General features: G+C 42.4%; 2 protein-coding genes across 15 annotated transcripts in view; one reads left to right on the top strand and one right to left on the bottom strand.

The window, feature by feature from the left end:
- Window positions 1-2417, top strand: part of LOC6725977 (E3 ubiquitin-protein ligase highwire) — a 44711-nt gene extending 42294 nt beyond the window's left edge. The window contains exons 20-23 of the mRNA XM_039297434.1: window positions 39-380; window positions 447-911; window positions 971-1164; window positions 1229-2417. Of these exons, the coding sequence (XP_039153368.1) occupies window positions 39-380; window positions 447-911; window positions 971-1164; window positions 1229-1718 (1491 nt within the window). The 3' untranslated portion in view covers window positions 1719-2417. The remainder of the gene's footprint in view (window positions 1-38; window positions 381-446; window positions 912-970; window positions 1165-1228) is intronic.
- Window positions 2418-2617: 200 nt separating this feature from the next.
- The window catches only part of LOC6725975 (potassium voltage-gated channel protein eag), a 63162-nt gene continuing 45559 nt past the window's right edge, over window positions 2618-20220 (bottom strand). For 7 of the 14 annotated variants that reach the window (XM_039297435.2, XM_016173921.3, XM_016173918.3 and 4 more), the window contains 10 exons: window positions 16604-16700; window positions 16204-16550; window positions 15986-16141; window positions 15793-15865; window positions 14354-14553; window positions 12387-12639; window positions 11648-12063; window positions 10084-10374; window positions 9338-9355; window positions 2618-8496 (listed from right to left, as the gene is read on the bottom strand). In XM_039297435.2, coding sequence (XP_039153369.1) covers window positions 7285-8496; window positions 9338-9355; window positions 10084-10374; window positions 11648-12063; window positions 12387-12639; window positions 14354-14553; window positions 15793-15865; window positions 15986-16141; window positions 16204-16550; window positions 16604-16700 — 3063 coding nt within the window. In that variant the 3' untranslated portion in view covers window positions 2618-7284. Of the gene's footprint in view, window positions 8497-9337; window positions 9356-10083; window positions 10375-11647; window positions 12064-12386; window positions 12640-14326; window positions 14554-15792; window positions 15866-15985; window positions 16142-16203; window positions 16551-16603; window positions 16701-20220 lie in introns of those variants that run through there. The other 7 variants (XM_016173914.3, XM_016173922.3, XM_016173923.3 and 4 more) reach the window with 5 other exon arrangements.

Raw genomic sequence — 20220 nt, 5'->3', positions numbered from 1 at the left:
CAAACATGTTCCTTATATTTTCGTTATTTTTTTTACAGGGTAAGCTCAGCGAAAAGTGGTCACAGATCACCAAGGCGGCCATAGCCGAATCCGTGTTAAATTTAACCCGGCTGGAGGAGATTTACCGCTCGCCAGAGCACTGCACCAAGACCTCCACGTTGTGGTTGGCACTGGCCAGTCTGTGTGTGCTGGAGCGCGATCACGTAGAGAAGCTATCCTCCGGTCAGTGGTCCAAGTTGTGCGATACACGTCCATTGTGCAGCAACCATGACGACGGTGAAACAGCGGCCATCATCCAGTGCGAGACCTGCGGATCGCTCTGCGGCGACTGCGATCGTTTCCTGCATCTGAACCGCAAGACCCGCTCCCACAAGCGAACGGTGAGTAGCCATACCCTTGTATCGCATATATTTATGCTCACAAAATTCATCCATTTTGCACTACAGGTGTGCAAGGAGGAGGAGGAGGCCATCCGTGTGGAGCTACATGAATCCTGTGGCCGAACGAAGCTCTTTTGGCTGCTGGCCTTGGCTGATTCCAAGACGCTGAAGGCCATGGTGGAGTTCCGAGATGGCAGTCACACAATAATTTCGGGTCCCCAAGAGGCGGTGGGCAGGTGTCGCTTCTGCGGCCTAACCGGCAACTCTGGACTGCTGGAGATCGGCAACGTGTGTGCGGATGCCCAGTGCCAGGAGTACGCTGCCAACTCGTGTCTAAAGACCAAGCCGTGTGGTCACGCGTGTGGAGGAGTCACGGGTGAGCGAAAGTGCCTGCCCTGCCTGCAGCATGTGTGCCATACGCGCGAAAACGAGCTGGCCGAGGAGCTGAGGGATCCGAAGCTCACCCAGGATGCGGACGACATGTGCATGATATGCTTCGTTGAGGCATTGTCCTGTGCACCATCTATACATGTAAGTGGAATGCTAGCTTGTGTCTCAGGAAAGTTCATTCATTCTTAACAATCTTGCAGCTGGAGTGCGGTCACGTGTTCCACTATCATTGCTGCAAGGCGGTTCTGGAGAAGCGCTGGAGCGGACCACGCATCACCTTTGGCTTCTCCCTGTGTCCCATCTGCAAGGCGGACATCCAGCATCCCCTGCTGTCAGATATCCTGGAGCCGATCAATGGTCTCAAACAGGACGTCAAACGCAAAGCTCTCATGCGGTAAGCGATGGCAATGGTTTTTAACTACAAACTTTTGGCGAACACATTTTTATCTTTGTTGCAGGATCAAATACGAGGGCGTGGTAAAGGACACGGACAGCAAAAACGTCAACATGACCCAGCTGGCAATGGATCGGTATGCCTATTATGTGTGCTTTAAATGCCAGAAGGCGTACTACGGCGGCGAGGCGCGCTGTGACGCGGAAATTGGCGAGAAGTTCGATCCGGAGGAGCTGGTCTGCGGCGGTTGCTCGGATGTGGCCAGGGCACAGATGTGTCCGAAGCATGGCACCGATTTCTTGGAATACAAGTGCCGCTACTGCTGCTCGGTGGCGGTTTTCTTCTGTTTTGGAACCACACACTTCTGTGACACCTGCCACGACGATTTCCAGCGACTGACCAATATACCCAAGGTCAAGTTGCCCCAGTGCCCGGCCGGACCAAAGGCCAAGCAGTTGCTGGGCGACGAGTGCCCGCTGCACGTAATGCATCCGCCCACCGGCGAGGAGTTTGCCCTTGGCTGCGGCGTCTGTCGCAATGCCCAAACATTTTAGCCACACACATTGATTAAGCCCGATGATCAATGGGAAAACCAACCAGAGTCGGAGGACGACGACGACGACGAGGATCCAGCGCCGGACATTTGGTCGAGCGTTTGGACCCAGTCAGATGACTCGCGGACATATTTGTAGAGATTTAAATCCCCCAAGAAGAAAAATGCCCACACTCAGTACACAACATGGATGAATATTACTTTCATTCCATTAGATATTAATTCACTCATTGGAAAGGAAATGAAAATCGGAAATGGATAGGCATTTTCTGGAATAGCTGATATTTGGATGATGGATATTGGATTACAGATTAGCAAATAGCAAATAGCGTATAGCATATTTTTAACCCCATGCAATATTATTTTGTAACGCTCGAAATCAAACCGAAACGAATCTCCCATTTAAAGATCAAAAACTCTCTCACTAATTATTTAATGTACAATTCGGAGTCGAGCGAGCGGGTGCAAGCGAGAGAGAGCCAGTGCGGGAGAGAGCACGAGAAGTGTGTACATAATAATCCTGCTCCCTGACCTCCGTGTCCTCCTTCTATTGTCCCTCACCCCACTTTCCTTCTCCTCAACCTCACTCCAACAAAAGCACATTATGCTATATTTATAAATTTTGCAAATAACTTAATTATATATATATATTATGAATGCGACGAACGGAAGGATGCAATAAAAATCAATTCTGAATGTATTCTGTTGTTGTTATCTCATACTGCATTTTTTAAAATGAAAAACCGTAACTAGTAAGTATATTGAAAAAAAAACCTTGAAAATTTTACTCTTTTTGGAATCAATATATGATTTTTGTATTATCATTTTATAGTGGCTGATCATACTTACGATCTGAATATTCTTTTTCCAATCCATAGAGAAAATCATAAGATTGAATGGTATTTTTTAAAAACATTTATGTATGTATTTCTCTTTTCTTTGTTTCTTTTCATTTATTGTGTCATAGCTTCTGTTCTGCCCCTTTTGCGGTTCTGAAACATCATTCTTTGCTTCGCCGCGTTCTTAGTATTGAGTTCCCTTATTTTCGATCGATCCGGTTTAGACCCAGAAATATGGGCTTAAAGCCTGTCTGATTCTGATTCTGGTGTTGGGGTGTGTGTGTCTGTGTCAGTGTGGTTCGAATGCGGCAATAATCAAGTAACTATACACATTAACTTTAGGCTTTAATCCAGCGATTCTCAAATAAATGTTACAACTTTTTCGGTTTCTGTTTCTGTTTCTTTTATCGATTTCGCGGCTTGTCTCCTGGCGTTTAAACAGTGGCCCAAGGACGAGTCTTAGCAAGCTTTAAATGGTATAAACTACCTATATGTACATATATCGGAGTATATGCACGTGTATATATATATACTTATGTGGGTGTATGTATGTATATAACTGTAAATCTGCTCAGCCAAGCCGTAGCTCGATGTATCTAAGTTTTCGGCGCGTTGAACCAAAACTCAATTGATTTCAAACTATTTTTACATGCTTGTATTATTTTTGGTATTTTCTCATTACATGGAATGTTGCAATTGAATTATGTAGTATTTTAGTGGCTTGTTTAATTTGTAGTTAAATGGTAATTCTCTTACATGTTTATTTCATTTCAATTAGTTTCGTTTGTTTGTTTGTAAATATATAAATAGGCAGCTTTTCGATTTTAAAAACAAAGGGCGCGTGTACGAAACAAGTTTCGGTTTCTCTTTTTGGGTATTTATTTTTTTTTGTATTTTAGCAACTATGCTTCTCAAATTGGTGGAAAATGTTTAACATTGCTTGATCGCGTTTGTTCTTCTTTCGTTTTGTTGTTGTAAAATTTTGGTTCTTTTCGTCTAGAGTCTAGAGCATAATGCTAAATATTTTTGTTTGGTATTTTCGGTATATTTAGGATGTTTCTTTTAGCCGTAGTACTTGTATTTCTTAACTTTGCTTTTTAGCATTGCTGTGGGACTTACGTAATAAATGGAAAAACGAAAATGAGGCGCGTGTTTACTTGGTTAAGGCTTTTTCTATCTTTGTATAATGTATATTTAAATTAATTTAGTTTTCACTTGGGGCATTTTGTATACGGTATTCGTTAATTGAGTGTTGTGTGTTAGTTATGCTCTCTTCTCTGGCTTGCAATAATTGTGTATATTCTTGAGTGTTTCTTTAAGTTTGTTTAGTTTACTTCCGTTTTGTTTTTTAGTTGTTTAGAAAAAAATTCTGGCGTATAAAAGCTTAATTTTGATAGGTTGTCGTCGTTATCTTTCTAGGTGTATCTAGAGGTACACATATATACATGTACATGTCTATAATAATAATAATAATATGGTTAATCAGTTTCTTTGGCGCTGCTCAGAAAATATCCCAGCAGACGAACCCGAACCCGGTCCCGAACCCAAACCCCATTCTGAACCGACCTTCAGTAGCCTATCCTCTGGCGATCTGTATAGATATCAGACTGAATCAGGCGTTTTATTGGCCAAATTGAGGGACAGATCATCATGGGATCATTTTAAACTGGGATTAGGAGTGGGGGTTCTTATTCTTCAGCTACCTAACATTTATACTGTCTGGGTGTATATACATGAGATTCGCATATATAAATCCACAAGCTTTCTTCTCCCATAAATTGTTCAATATAAATTTCGACTAAATTGCTTGCTCAGCTTGATCTAAAAATTGTAATTGCACCATTTTTAGTTTCACGTTTTCGTTCACTTTTAATGCTAATGCTAGGTTCAGTATTAGGTCTGAGTTGCTAGTTTGCTGAATGCTGCTTGAGTTGGTTTAGTTACTTTAGGTTATATTTATAAGGCTCTGTGTAGTAGGGTCTAAAACACCCGAAAAGTATGCAAAGGATGGGGCGAAAGCGAGAGACAGACATAGGAGAGTGAGAGAGAGAGAGAGAGATTGGCGAGAGGAAGGGTCAAACAATACGAGTCGAGAACCAGAACGAGTACTACGCTGCTATCGTATCAGTGCTATCGTATCATCATATGAGGACTATCGGTAAACCTGCGTCTTATCATTTCCCATTTCCTGCCTAGTGCGTCTTAGCTTTCCTTATTCAGTTGGTTTGCTGCCTAATTTTTCGTAACTAATTAGTTTTTTTTATATATGTATTTATGTTTAGGTATATTTGATTTATAGTTATTAAAAAAACCTATTTACAGTGAGCCCGCTACATCATTTAAACTTTCAACTAGAACTTAAGGCCTAAACATATGCAACAAATGTTTATTCTTCGCTATCCATTAACTTTTGATTCATTGTTGAGTATTGGAAATACGTATATGCAAAAGGAGTGGGTGTGAGTTACTGACTGACCTGACTGTCTGACTGGGTGAGTAAGTGAGTGAGTGTTGGTTACTCAGATTTAATACCACTTGAATTGCTTTTTGGTTTGATTTGGTTAAACGGGGAGGGGCTGTCGCCCTTTTGGGAATGGGAATTGAAAAAAATCTACAACTAGAACTAAGTAACTTTCGCGGACAGAACCCAGAACTCCGCTTCTGCAGCCTCCCACCCCTCCTAACTCCCCCAACTATACAGGGAAGACAGTTCGTATGTATGTAAGTAATCGGGTATTCCGGCTCTGCCCTCTCTCTACGCTAGGTATCATAAGTATCAAATGTCGAATAGCAATTGTTAAATACCAACTAGGTAATCAAAACGGTAACCGAACGAGATTCAAGTGGACTCCAACTGATGGATGCTATGTCTCTGGCGACTTAAACGTAATGAAACCTTGCCTATAAACTGCCCAGGATAATCGTACTCCTTATTCTCCTCAATCTCATACTTAACCGTACTATACTATCGTCACCCGAAGAGTGTTTTTTCGTATTATTCCGGTATAAACTATATGCCAAGTGCAAGCCTATCAAATGCCAGCATAAACAAATATCTAGGTTAATTCTTTTTGTCTAAACTTTTGCTTTATCTAATGTTTTTATCACAAAATATGTGTGTAGGTTTTGTTTGTTAGTGTTGGTGAGTGGCGTGTAGTAACATATTTTGCTAAGTTTAAATCCAAGTAATTACAATGCCCGAAGAAATAATATTTGATCCTTGCTTGTAACTACAGATAATGCTATTTCCGTCTTTTTTTTTTTTTTTTGGATCTTAGTATTTTTTTCGTTTTTCTTTTCTTAGGTCTGTCGATTGTCGTTTCGTTTAGCGGCCACATGTCTGCTGTCTATATCCTTTTGGTTTTACTTAAGCTTTACTGTTGCTGAGTTAACTATTTGGTTGAGTTGAGTTTTCGTTATCGTTTTCGAGTCTATAAGCCTACTATATAGGGAGCCAAGCGAGTGCGAGTGCCGGAGTGCTCAAGCCGAGTTTCGTTAAGTTAGTTAGTTTAGTTAGTTAGGACGGGTTATATCCATATATATATACCTATTTACACTTTGTTCGTTAGCTTGTTATCTGTGAGTGAGGGTGTGTGTGTGTTTGGGGTTGGATCCTGTTGGAGCCTCTTCTAGTTTGGTTTTAGTTTCATGCTATGTACAATTCACGGGCATTGTTTCGGTCTGTAAGCTTTTTCTTCTGGTTCTTTGCCTCCTTCAGCAGTTATCACAAAATTATCCATATATACATACAGCTATGTATATTTATATATATACATATATATAAATGTGAGTGTGTTTCTGTCTGTGTGTCCTTTACAACGTTTGTATATATGTGTATACATAAAAAGGTAAATAATTGCAGTAAATGTAGCAAATTCGTAAGCAATATGCTTGCCTTAATCGTAATCGTTATCATTATGGCTAACGCTAACGCTACCGTAATCATAATCATAATCATGTAACGGTTATAGAGTTTTGAATATCGAGCACGTCCATTCAGAGTGTGTGTGTTTGTGTATGTGTTTGTGAGAGAGAGAGGGATAGCACTAGGCCGAGATCTATGCAACAAAAAATACAAGATTTTCATCCAAAACTCCACTACAGCATGTTTTTCCTATCTAATTTTAATAAATGTTCAACGAAACAAAACTTAGTAACAATCGTTTGCCTTTAAAAAATATCATAAATTAATTGTTGGTAATGATATATCAAACAGGTATTGGGAGTATCACCAGAGAGCTTATAGGTACTACGAAAAAAGTATTTGAATACTACTCAAATGTAAGTAAATGATATTCATGGTAGGAGTTGTTTTCAGGTTATCTTATCCAACCTTCAAATTAAATATCAATTCAATATATTCAAAAATTTGCAATCCTAAATCGCTTGTGTTTCATATGATGAGTATTTAAACGTTTCTCTTGTACACGCTATTTGAACTTTTAAAAATCGGATTTTCAAAACCTCTTTTAAACTATTTTTTGCGAAAAGCCTTTCGTAATCTTCGGATAAATACGTTGCAGTGGACTTTCAAAGTGTTTGAGATAGATGAGCTAGTTTCAGTGTTGAGTTGAGGTTACAGCTGTATCTTAAGTATATAGACTAACTAAGCGTAGGCGTAGGCTTGCGAGTGGGCGTGGCTGGGCCCCTACTTCCCCCATATTTGTATTATTGCTCCTGGCTGGAGGCCTCTCCCTCTCCTCTTCGCTCCTTCCCGATCGTCGTGGGCTACAGGAAGTCCAGCTTGCCGCGCGTTGCTGTACCGCTGCCTGTGGGCGTGGTCGTGGCTGTGGTGCTGGTGGGCGTGCCGCTTCCACTGCCCCCCGCTGTGGTGGGTGGCGGTGTTGTGGGCGTGGCACCAGACCCGGATCCTCCACCACCTACGGCGCCGCCAGACGATGTCGATGGTAGTTGGGCCGCCGTAAAGTCCTCCTCGAGCAGGCGAAGATGCAGCAGTTCTGCCCCAGGCGTTGTGGGCGATTGATCCGCCGCCGATTGATGTTGCTGCTGCTGATCTGCTGACGCTGGCGCCGATGTCGTCATACCAGACCCGGCAACGCCCGCTGGAGCTGCGGTCGCGGTGCCGGCCGTCGAGGCGAGTGTCTGCTTAGGAGGCGCCGGTGCTTTCCTGCTCTTCGAGCGTCGCTTCTTGAGCATCAGTGGCCCCAGGCCGTTGCCTCCCGCGCTCGACACAACTGTGGCGCCCGGATTTAGCAGACCAGCGCCACCAGCGCCAGCTACTGCTGATCCCGCTCCCGAACCCGATCCTGATGCTCCTGGCGATGAAATGGTTATCACAGTGTCCACTGGGCTGGTTACCGCAGATGTTGGGGGAGCCTGTGTTGTGGGTGTGCCGCCGCCGCCCGCGCCGCAGCCCGCGCAAATCTCGTCGCCGGGCGTGGTCTGGCCACTGCTGTTATCCGGAGCGGTGCCACCGCTACCGGCACCGGGTGCCAGCCGCTTGACCAGCTCGCCGAGCAGATCCTCGATGCGGCCAATCCGCTGCTGCATGCGCTGCAGCTCCAGCCGCACATCCACCTTCATGTCCAGCACGGTGGCGATGAGATCGCGCTGCGCCAGCGTGGGCGGCGTCTCGCGCAACCCGGTATCGTACGTATCCGATGTGGTGGCTCTCGAGCTGGCCATTTCGATTTGGCGCTCCCGCTCCAAGGCCAGATTGCGATCCGCTTTGGTGACAATGGCCACCACAGTGCCTCCACTTCCTGGTCCTCCAGATACTCCAGCTCCCGCCGCCGCCGAGGATGTGGTAGCCACTGGCGGCGATGGTCCCACGGTGGCCGAGGAGACGGCTGCACCCTCGATGACCACGCGACTGTCGCGACTTGGCGGCGAGGAGTCCACCTCGCCACCCTCGTCGATGGTGTCCTGGCGGGCAAGGGTGGCCTGGCTAGCTTGCAGCTTGGGCGCCTTGGGAAAAACCTGGATGTGACGTTTAATGGAACAATGGGCGATGCGGAGATGCGGATGCAAATGCGGGATAGACAGGCGGGGTGGCGGGTTGTTGCATGTTGCATGTTTTTTGTTCGGTTCGGCAGGGGAGAAAAGTGAGAAAAATTGTGTTTGAGTTGGTTTTTTGGTTTCGTTTTCGGGTTATTAGTTTTGTGGTTTCATTGTTGATTGATTTGGTTGGTTGGTTGGTTCATTGATTGATTGATTGTTGTTGAGGCATTTATTTCGTTGCAGGATTGTAGTTTTATTGCAGATTGGCAGAGTGCAGTGCATTGTATATTTATCCAATTCATTTTCGAGTTGCAGTTGTTGTTTTTCCAATTCGGAATCAATTTTTAGTTGTTGTAGCAAGGCAGGCAATGTTATTATTTCAATTTCGAGTTTTTTAGTTGCGAGACAGAGAGAAAAGTCAACAATAAACGGAAGAGATCGAAAAAATATATCAATTTGGTTCGGGATCATTGCAGTATAAACAATCTAAAGGCAGTTTGCTGGGTGTATTTCTTGAAGGGCGGTGGGCGTGGTGCAGGGGCATAAGTTTGGCAATGGGCGGGCATTATTACGGTTCAATCGTATTATTATATCTATAATCGAATGGACTTTAAAGCGCTTTAATACAATAAATACACACAGTGCACAATAATCTATGAACTGATGAACATTATTACAATTATAACGATTATTACGATTGTCATTTGCCCGCCCATTTGCCTATCGATTGTCGAACCGATAACAGTGTTTTGTGTGCCAGAGTGGTACATTACAGCCAACTAAAATAGCGGTTAAACAAACTAATTGTTCGTACACTTACTTTGCTTAATTGTAAATGCTATTCAATTCGATTGCACAATTTTCAAAATGGAGAAATACAAAATGATAATTGAGAAAATGAACGTAAAATGATTGAGTAACCGCATCGATATCGATTACGTAACCGGAAGTGAGAAGAGCAAACGAAAGGCAAAAAAAAAAAGGAGAGACAGAGTTATCATTAAATTCGAAAAGCCCCAACAAACATGCATTTTAGCATTATTCCTCGACATGTCTGTTTTGGTATACTTGTTATGTGAATTTTACTACGTTTAAATGCCCGTTTTTAATTGGATATCATTAATTACTGGATTACAGAACTCATCCAATGATATTTCATTTAGATTTAGTTTTTATTTGGTGCTTCTAAGATTGAAGACAGGCTTTTAAACGTAGTATGTAAAAGTTAGCTTGATTTCAACGATTTACAGTTCAGGATCATCATCATACAACAGCATACATAACAAAAAATTACGTATACGTTTACATACCATTTTCTATGGTTTAAGGATTTACAGAATTTTAGGCAAATTTTTACCATAGTTTCACTGGAATCAAGCTATTATATCAAATTACAAATTTAGTTGCTTTGATTCGGTGAATCATTATATAATTCGAATGCTTTCTTGTGTGACCCTGTGTCTCTGAGTGTATGTTTCGTTTCTTGCTGAATGCCAGATCGCGGACTCTGGATACCGTATAGCGGCTACTCAGATCCCAGATCCGATTGATAAAGCGCATAATTACTTTGTTGCCTTGTCCACCATTGCTACTCGAAGTACTACTCTGCCGCGCTTGGGCGGTGCTCTCTCGGAGGCTTTCGCGGGCGCTCAAACTTCTCGAGACGGCTACCTTGGCGCTGGTGTCGCTAGCTGAATCGACGCTTGAACTGCCCAGGAGGCGTCCCCACTTGCTGGCCCGTGTACTGCGCGCAGATGGTGGACCCGATGAGGGCGATGGGGATGGCGATGGCGAGGGCGCCGCGGCGGTGCTGAGGATGCGAGCGTCCTCGGTCAGTGTCAGTTTGGCTGGTAGCTTCTTGTATATGTTGTTGCATTTTTGGTTGTCGATTTATTCGATTAATTTTGGCATGGGGGGCATTATCGAGCATTTTACCGAGCAAGCATTATCGTATCATATCATATCAGGCGTTTGGCGATCAACAAATTTTTGGGGGAGAAAGAGAAAAGAAAGAGATAGTGTGGGGGGGATTTGGGTGGTGTTTTCAGAAGCGCAGGGGTTGCAGGATATGGGAAAATTTTGATTCGGGTGTGAGGGTAATAATACAGAATTTTCCGTTAGTAATTTTGTTTAATTTCATATCAATTGTAATTTAGCCAAATTCACAACATAAACCGTAAAGAATCAAGGCAGAATATGATATGTACAAAGCGAAAAATACATTTGTGTACGTGGTGGGTGTTTTCGTGGGTGGTGAACATGGGTGGTAGATTTGGTGGTTTCGTGGTGAATTGTGAACAGTTATATGCATTATGCGTAAGCATGTTAAAGAAAGACAGAGACAAAGAAAGACATACAACGAGCATAAGTCACTTTGTAAACAGTTTATCGCTTCAATAGTAAACAACATTAGTTAAGCAATACAACTGTTATTAACTACTGTAAACAGTTAACAGTTAACGGTAAACGGCAAACAGTTGCCCCACCGATCGTGTTTCAGTGCCCGGGTGTTTCAGTTCGCCTGGGGGCTTGGACTCTGGCTGGAGCTGTGATTGGTGGATTGTGAGGCTGAGGCTTCGAAAGAAACGTTAGTTCGGTTAACTGTGAAGAATGCGGCGGAAACGAATGGCAACGGAACGGGTTCGCACCGTGGTGAATTTAAGCCAACCGAAAGGAACAAAGAATTTTAACAGCAACATAAGATTATACTCCTGCGGTTGTGCGATATGGTGGTATATTTCTGCCATTATCAATGTTAAAAATTTGTATTTATCTATGAAAAGTACATTGAACATACTAAAACAATAAGGTTTTATGGAATTTAAAATATCAATATATTAACAAAATTTTCAGTACCACACTGATCTTAGCCGGTTGTTAGAAGCTCAGATCGTCCGTAGAGCAGAACTTAAAATACCCCCTTATATCGCACAAGCCGAGAGGTCATGAGTAAACCGCATATTGAACTACCCAATGAACACAACAACGAAACATGAAAATGGAACATTAAATAACAACAACGAAACACAGAAAATGGAACATATAACACAGAAAGCAGAATGCACAGCAACAGAGAGAGATTGAGACAGAGAGAGAAAGAGCAAGGGACACTTCAATCCCAAGGACTCACCTTAGTTCGCTCCACCTCGCCGTCACCCTTCTCGACATCACTTTGGCCGGAACCGCCGACGAGCTCCTTACTGCCCGCTTGGACCTGCGGAGTGCGACGGAATTTGGAGAAGATCTTCCGGACGAGATGGTCCTGATTCTGGGGCAATTGCGGCTCGTTCTTACGCCGTTCGGCCAATTCTTTTTCGCGCTTCACATCGGCCACCTTGCGAAAAATCAGTCGATGTCTGAGATTGTAGGTGAGCACCAGATTGCGTGCAAAGCTATTCGCAAATGCCGAATAAAAATCGAGGACTTCGAGCAATTTATCACGTTTGATGGCATGCAAATCACAATAGGTCAGAGCACGCACATTGGCCGCACTCTGGCCAACGGCCGAGTCCTTCCAGAATTGATCGCCGAAGACGTCGCCCTTGCCTGCAAAGAAAGTGTTCTCAGTGTGGAGTATAGTTCGATAAAGGGCCGCAGATCTATTGCCGATATCGATTGTCTCTTGTCACTATCTTAAAACATATAACAGATACATCACGCTTTTGTGCTTCCTGGAAACACATTGCTTTAAATCTTTACCTTTAAAACATAATTTAAAGTTATATGTGATAAGTCATTTTACCTGATACCTCCTATTGCACTCACTTCCGCTATCAAAATAATCGAAACAATCGGCGTAGATAGTTTTGCGGTTTTTGCTGTGGGGAAGTAGGGGAAATCGAATCGATTGCCTAGACCGCGTAACTCACCCAATATTGCCACAACCTCGTCGTCCTGTATCACCTCTAGGCTGCCGGTAACGATGAAGCATAGGCTATCGATGCTCTCGCCGGTGTGATAGAGCAGATCCCCCGGCGCCGAGTGCGACATCATAAAGTGCATCGCCAGTGCCCGGAGACAACCATCCGAGGCCAGACGAAATGCCGGATGCTCGTTAAATACTTTGCGATTTAGATGAACACATATGTCAGCCTTCATATCTTTCGGACAATAGTTTAGTACCTGCGAATTGTGAACGAGTTGCGAGTGGCGGTTCGATAGGCTTCGATTCGAGACTAATCGAATCGAAGCGATTGCAATCGAGATTGTGGTAATTGGATTATCGACTTAACGGGTTCATTTAAAAAACCTCTTTCTGTATGGACACTTAAAAATTGCGGACCACCACGGAGGTTTTCCACCCAGATTAGTTCACCCTCTGGGCGGAATTCTTCAGCTCTAGTGGCTAACGGGACACGCACACACACGCACACATACACTAATACACATACAACATTGATCAAGTGTGTCAGTGTGAGTGTTGCCTGTTTATTTTTTAGTGTTTGCGTCTGTGACTGTTTGTGTGTGTGTGGTTTTATGAGTGTTATTGATTGCTATTTCCAATTTTTAGGGAAGTAACAGCACAATTTTATTTTGGGTATTAAGGACGGGGATTTTGTGGTATCTTAATTGCGGCACAAACTACAGTCAACGAGATAGTTATAAAGGTCAGTTTATACGGCTTAGACCGGTTGTAAACTATGTTTCTCTCTGTGAACCAAACTCGGTTTTATATATTATCAAATTTTCAGGCGCAAACGACCCCTGAGTTGTGTTATTTCTGTGATCAGGGTAATAGGTTTATAGCTTTCTAGGGGGCGCTGCGCCGTTTGGTTCAGGTTCATCTAAAGGCATGAATTTGACGGACGCTTTTCGTTTTGGCACGGATCTCGCTCGCGGGCAGACACATGGAGAGAATGAAAAGATAGATCGATTAGCTGAGTTCTGTTAAAGATGATTTCGTTAGATGTATAGAGCTATTAAGGTGATTCCGCACTTTTTCAGTTATAAGTTTTCAGTTTTTCGGCCACCCACAGCTTACCTCGGACCCATCACCAGGACCTTGCTCTGTGGGTAGGCTTTGACTATTGGGCTTTTTGCTTTTATGGGACTTGATCTTAGGCCTAAAGAAATGCGAGTAGCAACTTGAAAATAATAGAAAAAGAAAGCGCGAGAGCAGCGACCAGAGGTTTCTTGTCGAAGAGTTTTCGAGAGAGAGAGAGATAGTACAGGTGTCATGGTGAGGTAGCGAATAACAATTAGCGAGATTTGTGGTGTCTGTAGTTTAACGTACGAGTAATTCGTGTATGGTGAAATTGTCTGTGTAAAGCTGCTTATGACAAAACGATTGACAAATGAATAAATTAATTTCCAAATAATAGGAACTTATTGGTAAAGTACCCAAATAATAATCTGACTTAAATCACTTATGGGGTGATCGTTACATAAATAAAATATACAAATGAAAGACGCGCAGAAGATATGATTTAAACAAAAGTGCCAACAAAAATTTGCAGAAGAACCAGCTGTATGTGGAAATTATAGTGGCGATTGGTGAGTGGCTAGTAACGAGTGGAGAGGAACAATTCTTTAATGTATGTCATGTATGTGTGCGTATGCCAAGTGCATTAGAGATAGTGAAAGGCTGAAGTATGCTAAGCTCTGTGGAGAAGCCAGCTATGTACAATTGGAACCCAGTTCCAGCGCATTGACGTTATACATAAAAGCGTTTGTAAATGAGACACAAAATGAGTAAATGTATCCTTATTCCATCTGACATAATGCCAAAATGAATGATTTTGGAAGCTATAAGCTGATTTGGCAACGAAAAAAGGCTCAAGGTAATTTCGCTTCCCGGAAGATCCGTTTGGATAGGAGTGTCGTATCAAGAACTTACCTTCTCGGTATCCAGACCCTTGGTCATGGCCCAGGTGGAGACGACATAGTCCATCACTCGTTCGCTGAGAGCCTTCGGCACCTCGTGCAGCTTCATGAACTCGCGCACATTGTTCAGCATGTCGTGATACTTGGCCGTAGCCGACGTCATCTGCTGGATGATGGTGGTAACGTGACCAAAGATCGTGGCATACAGCAGAGCTATATCGTTGAGGATTTTTGAATGGAGAGAAAGAGAGAAACGTGATGAGACATTCAGGTTAAGCGACGGCGGTGCACACAAAGTTGAAGAGCTCGTAGTTTTGGGGGTTCCATTCAAAGCAAACTTTACACGATCAGCTAGATAACACTTGAGATGTGTGAGAGTGCGCAGAGAAAAAGTAACCACAAACTAAGAACTTTATTTGTAAATCTCAACCAATGAAACCAAATTAATTGTACAAAAAAGTAGATTTAAAAGTCTTTGGCAGTAGAGATCAACAAGTTAAAAAACTTAGAACGTTAAGTGGTATTTTTTCCCAGCATGTACGTGAAGTGTGCGTGTGATATGTGTGAATTAGACAGTCATAGGGTGTGTGTTATCAGTATTCGCCGATTCTACGCGCTGTGGAAAAAGAGACGCACAGGTGCGCGGCTAGAACAGTAATAAATGCCACAGATTGGACGAGCACACAGTAAGACACAGACAATTAGGTGAGTTGTAAGAAAGGGGGGATGTGGGAGTGGGAAGGTCAGTGAAATGTGCGAAATACTGCGCAGGATCAGCACTACCATGGCAGTTTTCTTTCGTATTTGTTGAAGTGCTAGTCATGCGCAGTGTTCGACATCATTTTTTTGTTGCTGATTTTGTTTGACATGTACAGTACAGCAGAAAAGGTACGCGTTGCAAATGACGAGTTACAGATTAAGAGTACCGAGTAACAGGTTACGAAAAAGGAAGTTTTTATCAACGAGTTAGTTACTAATGATGAGTAACGAGTTTCGTCCAACGAGTTACTATTACGGATCATGCGTTACGATTGCCGATTTACGTATAACAAGTAACGAGTTACGGACAACGAGTAGAGAGGAATACACAATGCAACTCACACATGGCCACGAATTGTGCAACTAGATGACGACGGAGCAGAAGAAGGGTGGAGAAAAAGATTTGACACTTGATTCTGGCTGCGATCAATCAATGATTGGCATTGTGAGAATGCGAGTGAGTTGCTCTACTAGGACATGGACAAATGGACATGGGCTACGAATCGTAATGAGGCTCTACACCAAGTAACTGGAGCGATTTATTAGTTCTAGCGGCGCAAGCGGATGGCCTAGCTTTCAAATGAAATCGGAATCGAGATCGAGAGATCGGAACCGGAATTCAAAAGCGTGACGCGTGTGCGGGAATATCAAGAAACTTGGACGCGGCAACGGAACGTGTTAAGGACACAGCACCTGCAATGATCATCATGCAGATGGTGAACACCTTCTCGTTGTCTGTCTCCGCGGCGACATTGCCAAAGCCCACCTGTACAAAAAAGAGAACAATCAAATGAGGATATAGAACAGAGAATAGAGAACAATTAAGGGATTATTTAGTTGGGAGCAATGATTACAAAGGATAATCCACAATCACACACAAACTTACCGAGGTCATGCAGGTCATGGTGAAATATAGGGCCGTCACGTACATGCTTTTCCGTGACGGCCCATTAACCAATTCTGGCCCGGTGTCATTACTCCATATATACGAGTACGGCGACTGGGTGACATTCGCCAGCTTCCACAGCCAGCTGTACTGGATCTGAAACGGAATGGTTCACAAATGATTTAGATCAAGGGAATGTTGGGTAATTTCATACTAACCCCATTATCCGCATCGCTGCGACCAATCGAGTACCATATGCAGGCTAGCCAATGGGCCACCAGCATGTAGAAGCAGAGCAGCAGGATCAACATGGCGGCCCCGTACTCCAGGTAGCGGTCCAGTTTTCGCACCACCCTCCCCAGACGCAGAAGTCGGACCACCTTGAGGGCACTGAACAGGGAACCGATACCGTCCTCATCCCGATCGAACGCGTTGAACACGTCGTATGGCAGGCAGCTCAGTAGGTCGATGATGAACCACGACTTTAGGTAGTTCATTCGGATCACCTTTGGGTCACTAACAACCTCGCCTCCGGGACCCACGAACGTTGTATGGAAGTTTAAAACTATTCAAAGATATTAGTAAAGTATGGCATACATATGTATGTGGGTTACTCACCAATATCTATAAAGAATATAACATCGACTATCGAATCGACCACGAGCAGGGAAACATCCTCTGAGGTTTTATTTTTAAACGCTACATTGTATGGCACCTGGAAAAAAAGTACGATAGTTGATGGCATTGAAAACGTTATTTAATAAAGTTCAATTTTATAACATAATCAAAAATTTATGAAAAGAAGCTTAGTCAACAGGGCGTATTAGTGACGAGCTATCTACTCCCATCACATTACTCATACGACCCATAATCCGTATTATCGAATTTTACATATTTAATTGTTTTATTTCTAATTACTCCAAATAAACAAATAAAGCTATTTGTTATTGTGTTTTTGCATACTTAATAATTTAAGAGTGATCTGTCAGTCTGTGAGTAACGAGTTGGCTTATTCCTGTTTCCATCACCTGAGCAACAGTTGGTATTGCTGCCCCCCAACACCAACCCGTCTACTTTCTGTTGTCCTAACTGTTGCCCCAAGTGGCAGTTAGAAGCCTCTTAGCGTGGCTCGTCTTGTCCTGGTCGGAGGTTGGATTACAAGCCACGAATGCCGCTGCTTATGTCCTGTCAAGAACTGTCTCATCCTCCGCCGACCGAGCATATTAATTTAAGCGCATGAAACATAAGCCGCCCTCTTTGAGGCCGCAATAGCGGCAGAAATGGGTATGGGGATGTGAACGTGAACGTGAATGTGAATGTGGATGTGGATGATGAGGTGGAAGGACTCGTCGTCTGAGCAGCCACTTGGTCATGTAAATGTGTGCACTTGTCGGCTGCCATCCCTGGCCCAGCAACTCGTTCTCCTCGCCGGCTTTGTCTGGGTGGGAACCAAAACATTAATGTCTGACAGAGGGTCGTTATCTGAACTCTTCACTTGAGGCTGAGCTCAAGCGACGAGCCACTTCTGATCCGATTTGAGGGTATTTTCCTAATTGTAGGCCATAGCGGTCGCATACTGTACACATACATACACACACCTGTGAACTGGCTAATTGAAGGTGATGCAAAGGCGGGGAAGCAGAACTGTTACAAAAGCTTGTATACCTATATTTAATATGTAAATTTGCAATGCTATGCTTAAACTTTAAGCCTTGAATGGTTCTTGTCGCTGAAAGCTATGTAGTGTAAGTAATTACCATTTGCAGCCTTTGTTTTAGTTTGCAATGATTTAAAATAGATTTTCTTTCACAGAAACTTTAAGTCGTTTATATGTTCCCAAATCCCTTGGCCACCTGGTTAAAATATCACTTAACTTTGCAGTTTTTTTGTGTGCAATTTGTATTGGCGTAGTTGCAGACAAAGTTTTGATTTGTCGCTGGCTATACATACATTTATCTCAAAGTTGCGACAGCCACAATCACGAACAACAACAAGCTGGGAAAGCAAATATATAGAAACACCCAGGGACAAACAACTAATACCGCAAAATGTCATTAAACAATAAGTAAACGAAAAGTGTGCAACATGAAAACCGAAACAAGAAGCTAACAGGGAATAGCAACTTTCTTTTTTCGTTGATATATATACTATAGTGGTTTTTGGTGGGACAGGGGAGGGTGTTATGGGCACCCCGAACCGAATACGAATCCCAATCCCAATCCACACGTGTGCGGATGAAAACTTATGTTGAGCGCAATTTAAGCGAAAATGTTAACATCTTGTTGACGGAAATAGACACAATTCGAGCAGACAGACGACATCGGCTTATGAAAAGGCATCTCATGCGGTGTTCACACATGAACACGAATATATTTAAAGACTTACAATTTTGGGCTCCGTTCATATCTTATGTAAATGAATCGAGAGCGATAAATTATATTTAGGATTTTGTTATCTAAGGCGACATGGGTGCATTGCTCAAAAACATGTAATTTAAGTGCACACTACATGAGTCAGTCACTTGAGATCGTTCCCCGCCTCCTAAAATAGTCCCTTAGTGGGAGACCACAGATAAGGTCCTCGCCGCTCAAGATAGGCAGATGTGCCCGAGCGTGGGACCTCGATAAGGCGGGGACTATTTACTTAGGCCTCTGCGTAGGCCATTTACTTTAAGATGCGATTCTCATGTCACCTATTTAAACCGAAGATATTTCCAAATAAAACCAGTTTCTTACAAAAACTCAACGAGTAAAGTCTTCTTATTTGGGATTTTACATTTGGTCAATCGAGCCTTTAATCGACTCTGCAGTTTCCCCCTACCAAAGGTAAGGAACTCAGAGAAAGGCCAGCTCCTTTAAGCATCTTACAGCTAAAGGTAGCAAAAATAAGTGACTCTTGTTTCCCCCTACCAAAGGTAAGGAACAGAGTATAAATATAAAAAGCAAAAAGATACAAAAGAATCTTTTATGTTTTAAAACAAGCACCTTATAGTCTATAGCTAAAGGTTGCTTTGTGTACCATTATAAATTGTGGTAAGGCGTGCTTGAGGCCATACATCAGCAATTGTGAAATTAAAAAGTGCATAACAAAAGTGCCTTATAAATGCTCTAATAGCATTAAATCAGCTCATAAATAGAGTGCAGTGTATATGCCATAAGAGCATAAATTAAATAAAAAGTGCCTGAAAACAGTGCCTTATAAATGCTCTAATAGCATTAAATCAGCTCATAAATAGAGTGCAGTGTATATGCCAAAAGAGCATAAATGCCGAAATAAATGGCTAAAAAAAAAAACAAAAAATCTGACTGGACTACAAAAATAATAAAACGTGCCAAATAAAAAAAAAAAAAATCATCTTTAAACATCAAAGGAGCCTCTACCAGCAGCAGAAGCAGCAACAACAGCAGCAGCAGAAGCAGCAACAGCAGTAGCAACAGCAGCAACAACAGCAGCAACAGCAGCAGCAACAACAACGACATCAGCTAAGTCAAAACAAGAATTTTCTGTTTATCCAAACACACATATATATATAAATACATATAAAATACATATACACGTACTATATATATTAAGAAATTACAAAAAATTTTCAAAATGATGTCAGAAAAGACTATTCAATTCCTTAAGAAGCAGTCCGAAATTATTTTGGAAATTAGAAAGTTGGAAGTAAAACCAACATTAACAGATGTAGAAATTCTAAAATTAAATGAGCTTCAAAAATGTTTCATTGCTAATCATAGCAATTTGTTAAAGATCGGCGTTGTCGATCATGAATATTTTAACGCGAAGCAGTATGATTTAATAATGATGGTGTTAGAAAAAATTAAAAATAAAAATGAAAAAATTAAGGGCGAGTCGGTAGAAAACACTTTCCCTAAATCAAACACTGTCCCTAAATCAAACCCTCCCCCTACATTAAACCTTGAAATGTGTGGTCACCCTGAAAAAGAGGGTATAGCACAAAACAACGCTCTAAAAGTAGAGCAGGCATTTCGAAATAATGTTGGCCAATTTCGAGTATATCTAGAAGATACGTCTAAACTAATAGACAGTAGTCCAGATTTCCTTAAAATAAGGAAAAATAAAATTGAATTTTTATGGCATAAAATAGATAACCTGATTGAACAGGTGAATAGTCATTTTGAGAGCTCGCTATTCGAAGAAGAAATTAGCGAACTTGAATTTGACAAACAAAATATTCTTACAGCCATTAATAGTCGACTCAGTGGCACAAT

This window comes from Drosophila simulans, chromosome X (genome assembly GCF_016746395.2).
Source record: "Drosophila simulans strain w501 chromosome X, Prin_Dsim_3.1, whole genome shotgun sequence".
In the NCBI taxonomy this organism is placed as follows: Eukaryota; Metazoa; Arthropoda; class Insecta; order Diptera; family Drosophilidae; genus Drosophila; species Drosophila simulans.
This window is presented reverse-complemented; position numbering and strand designations above follow the sequence as displayed.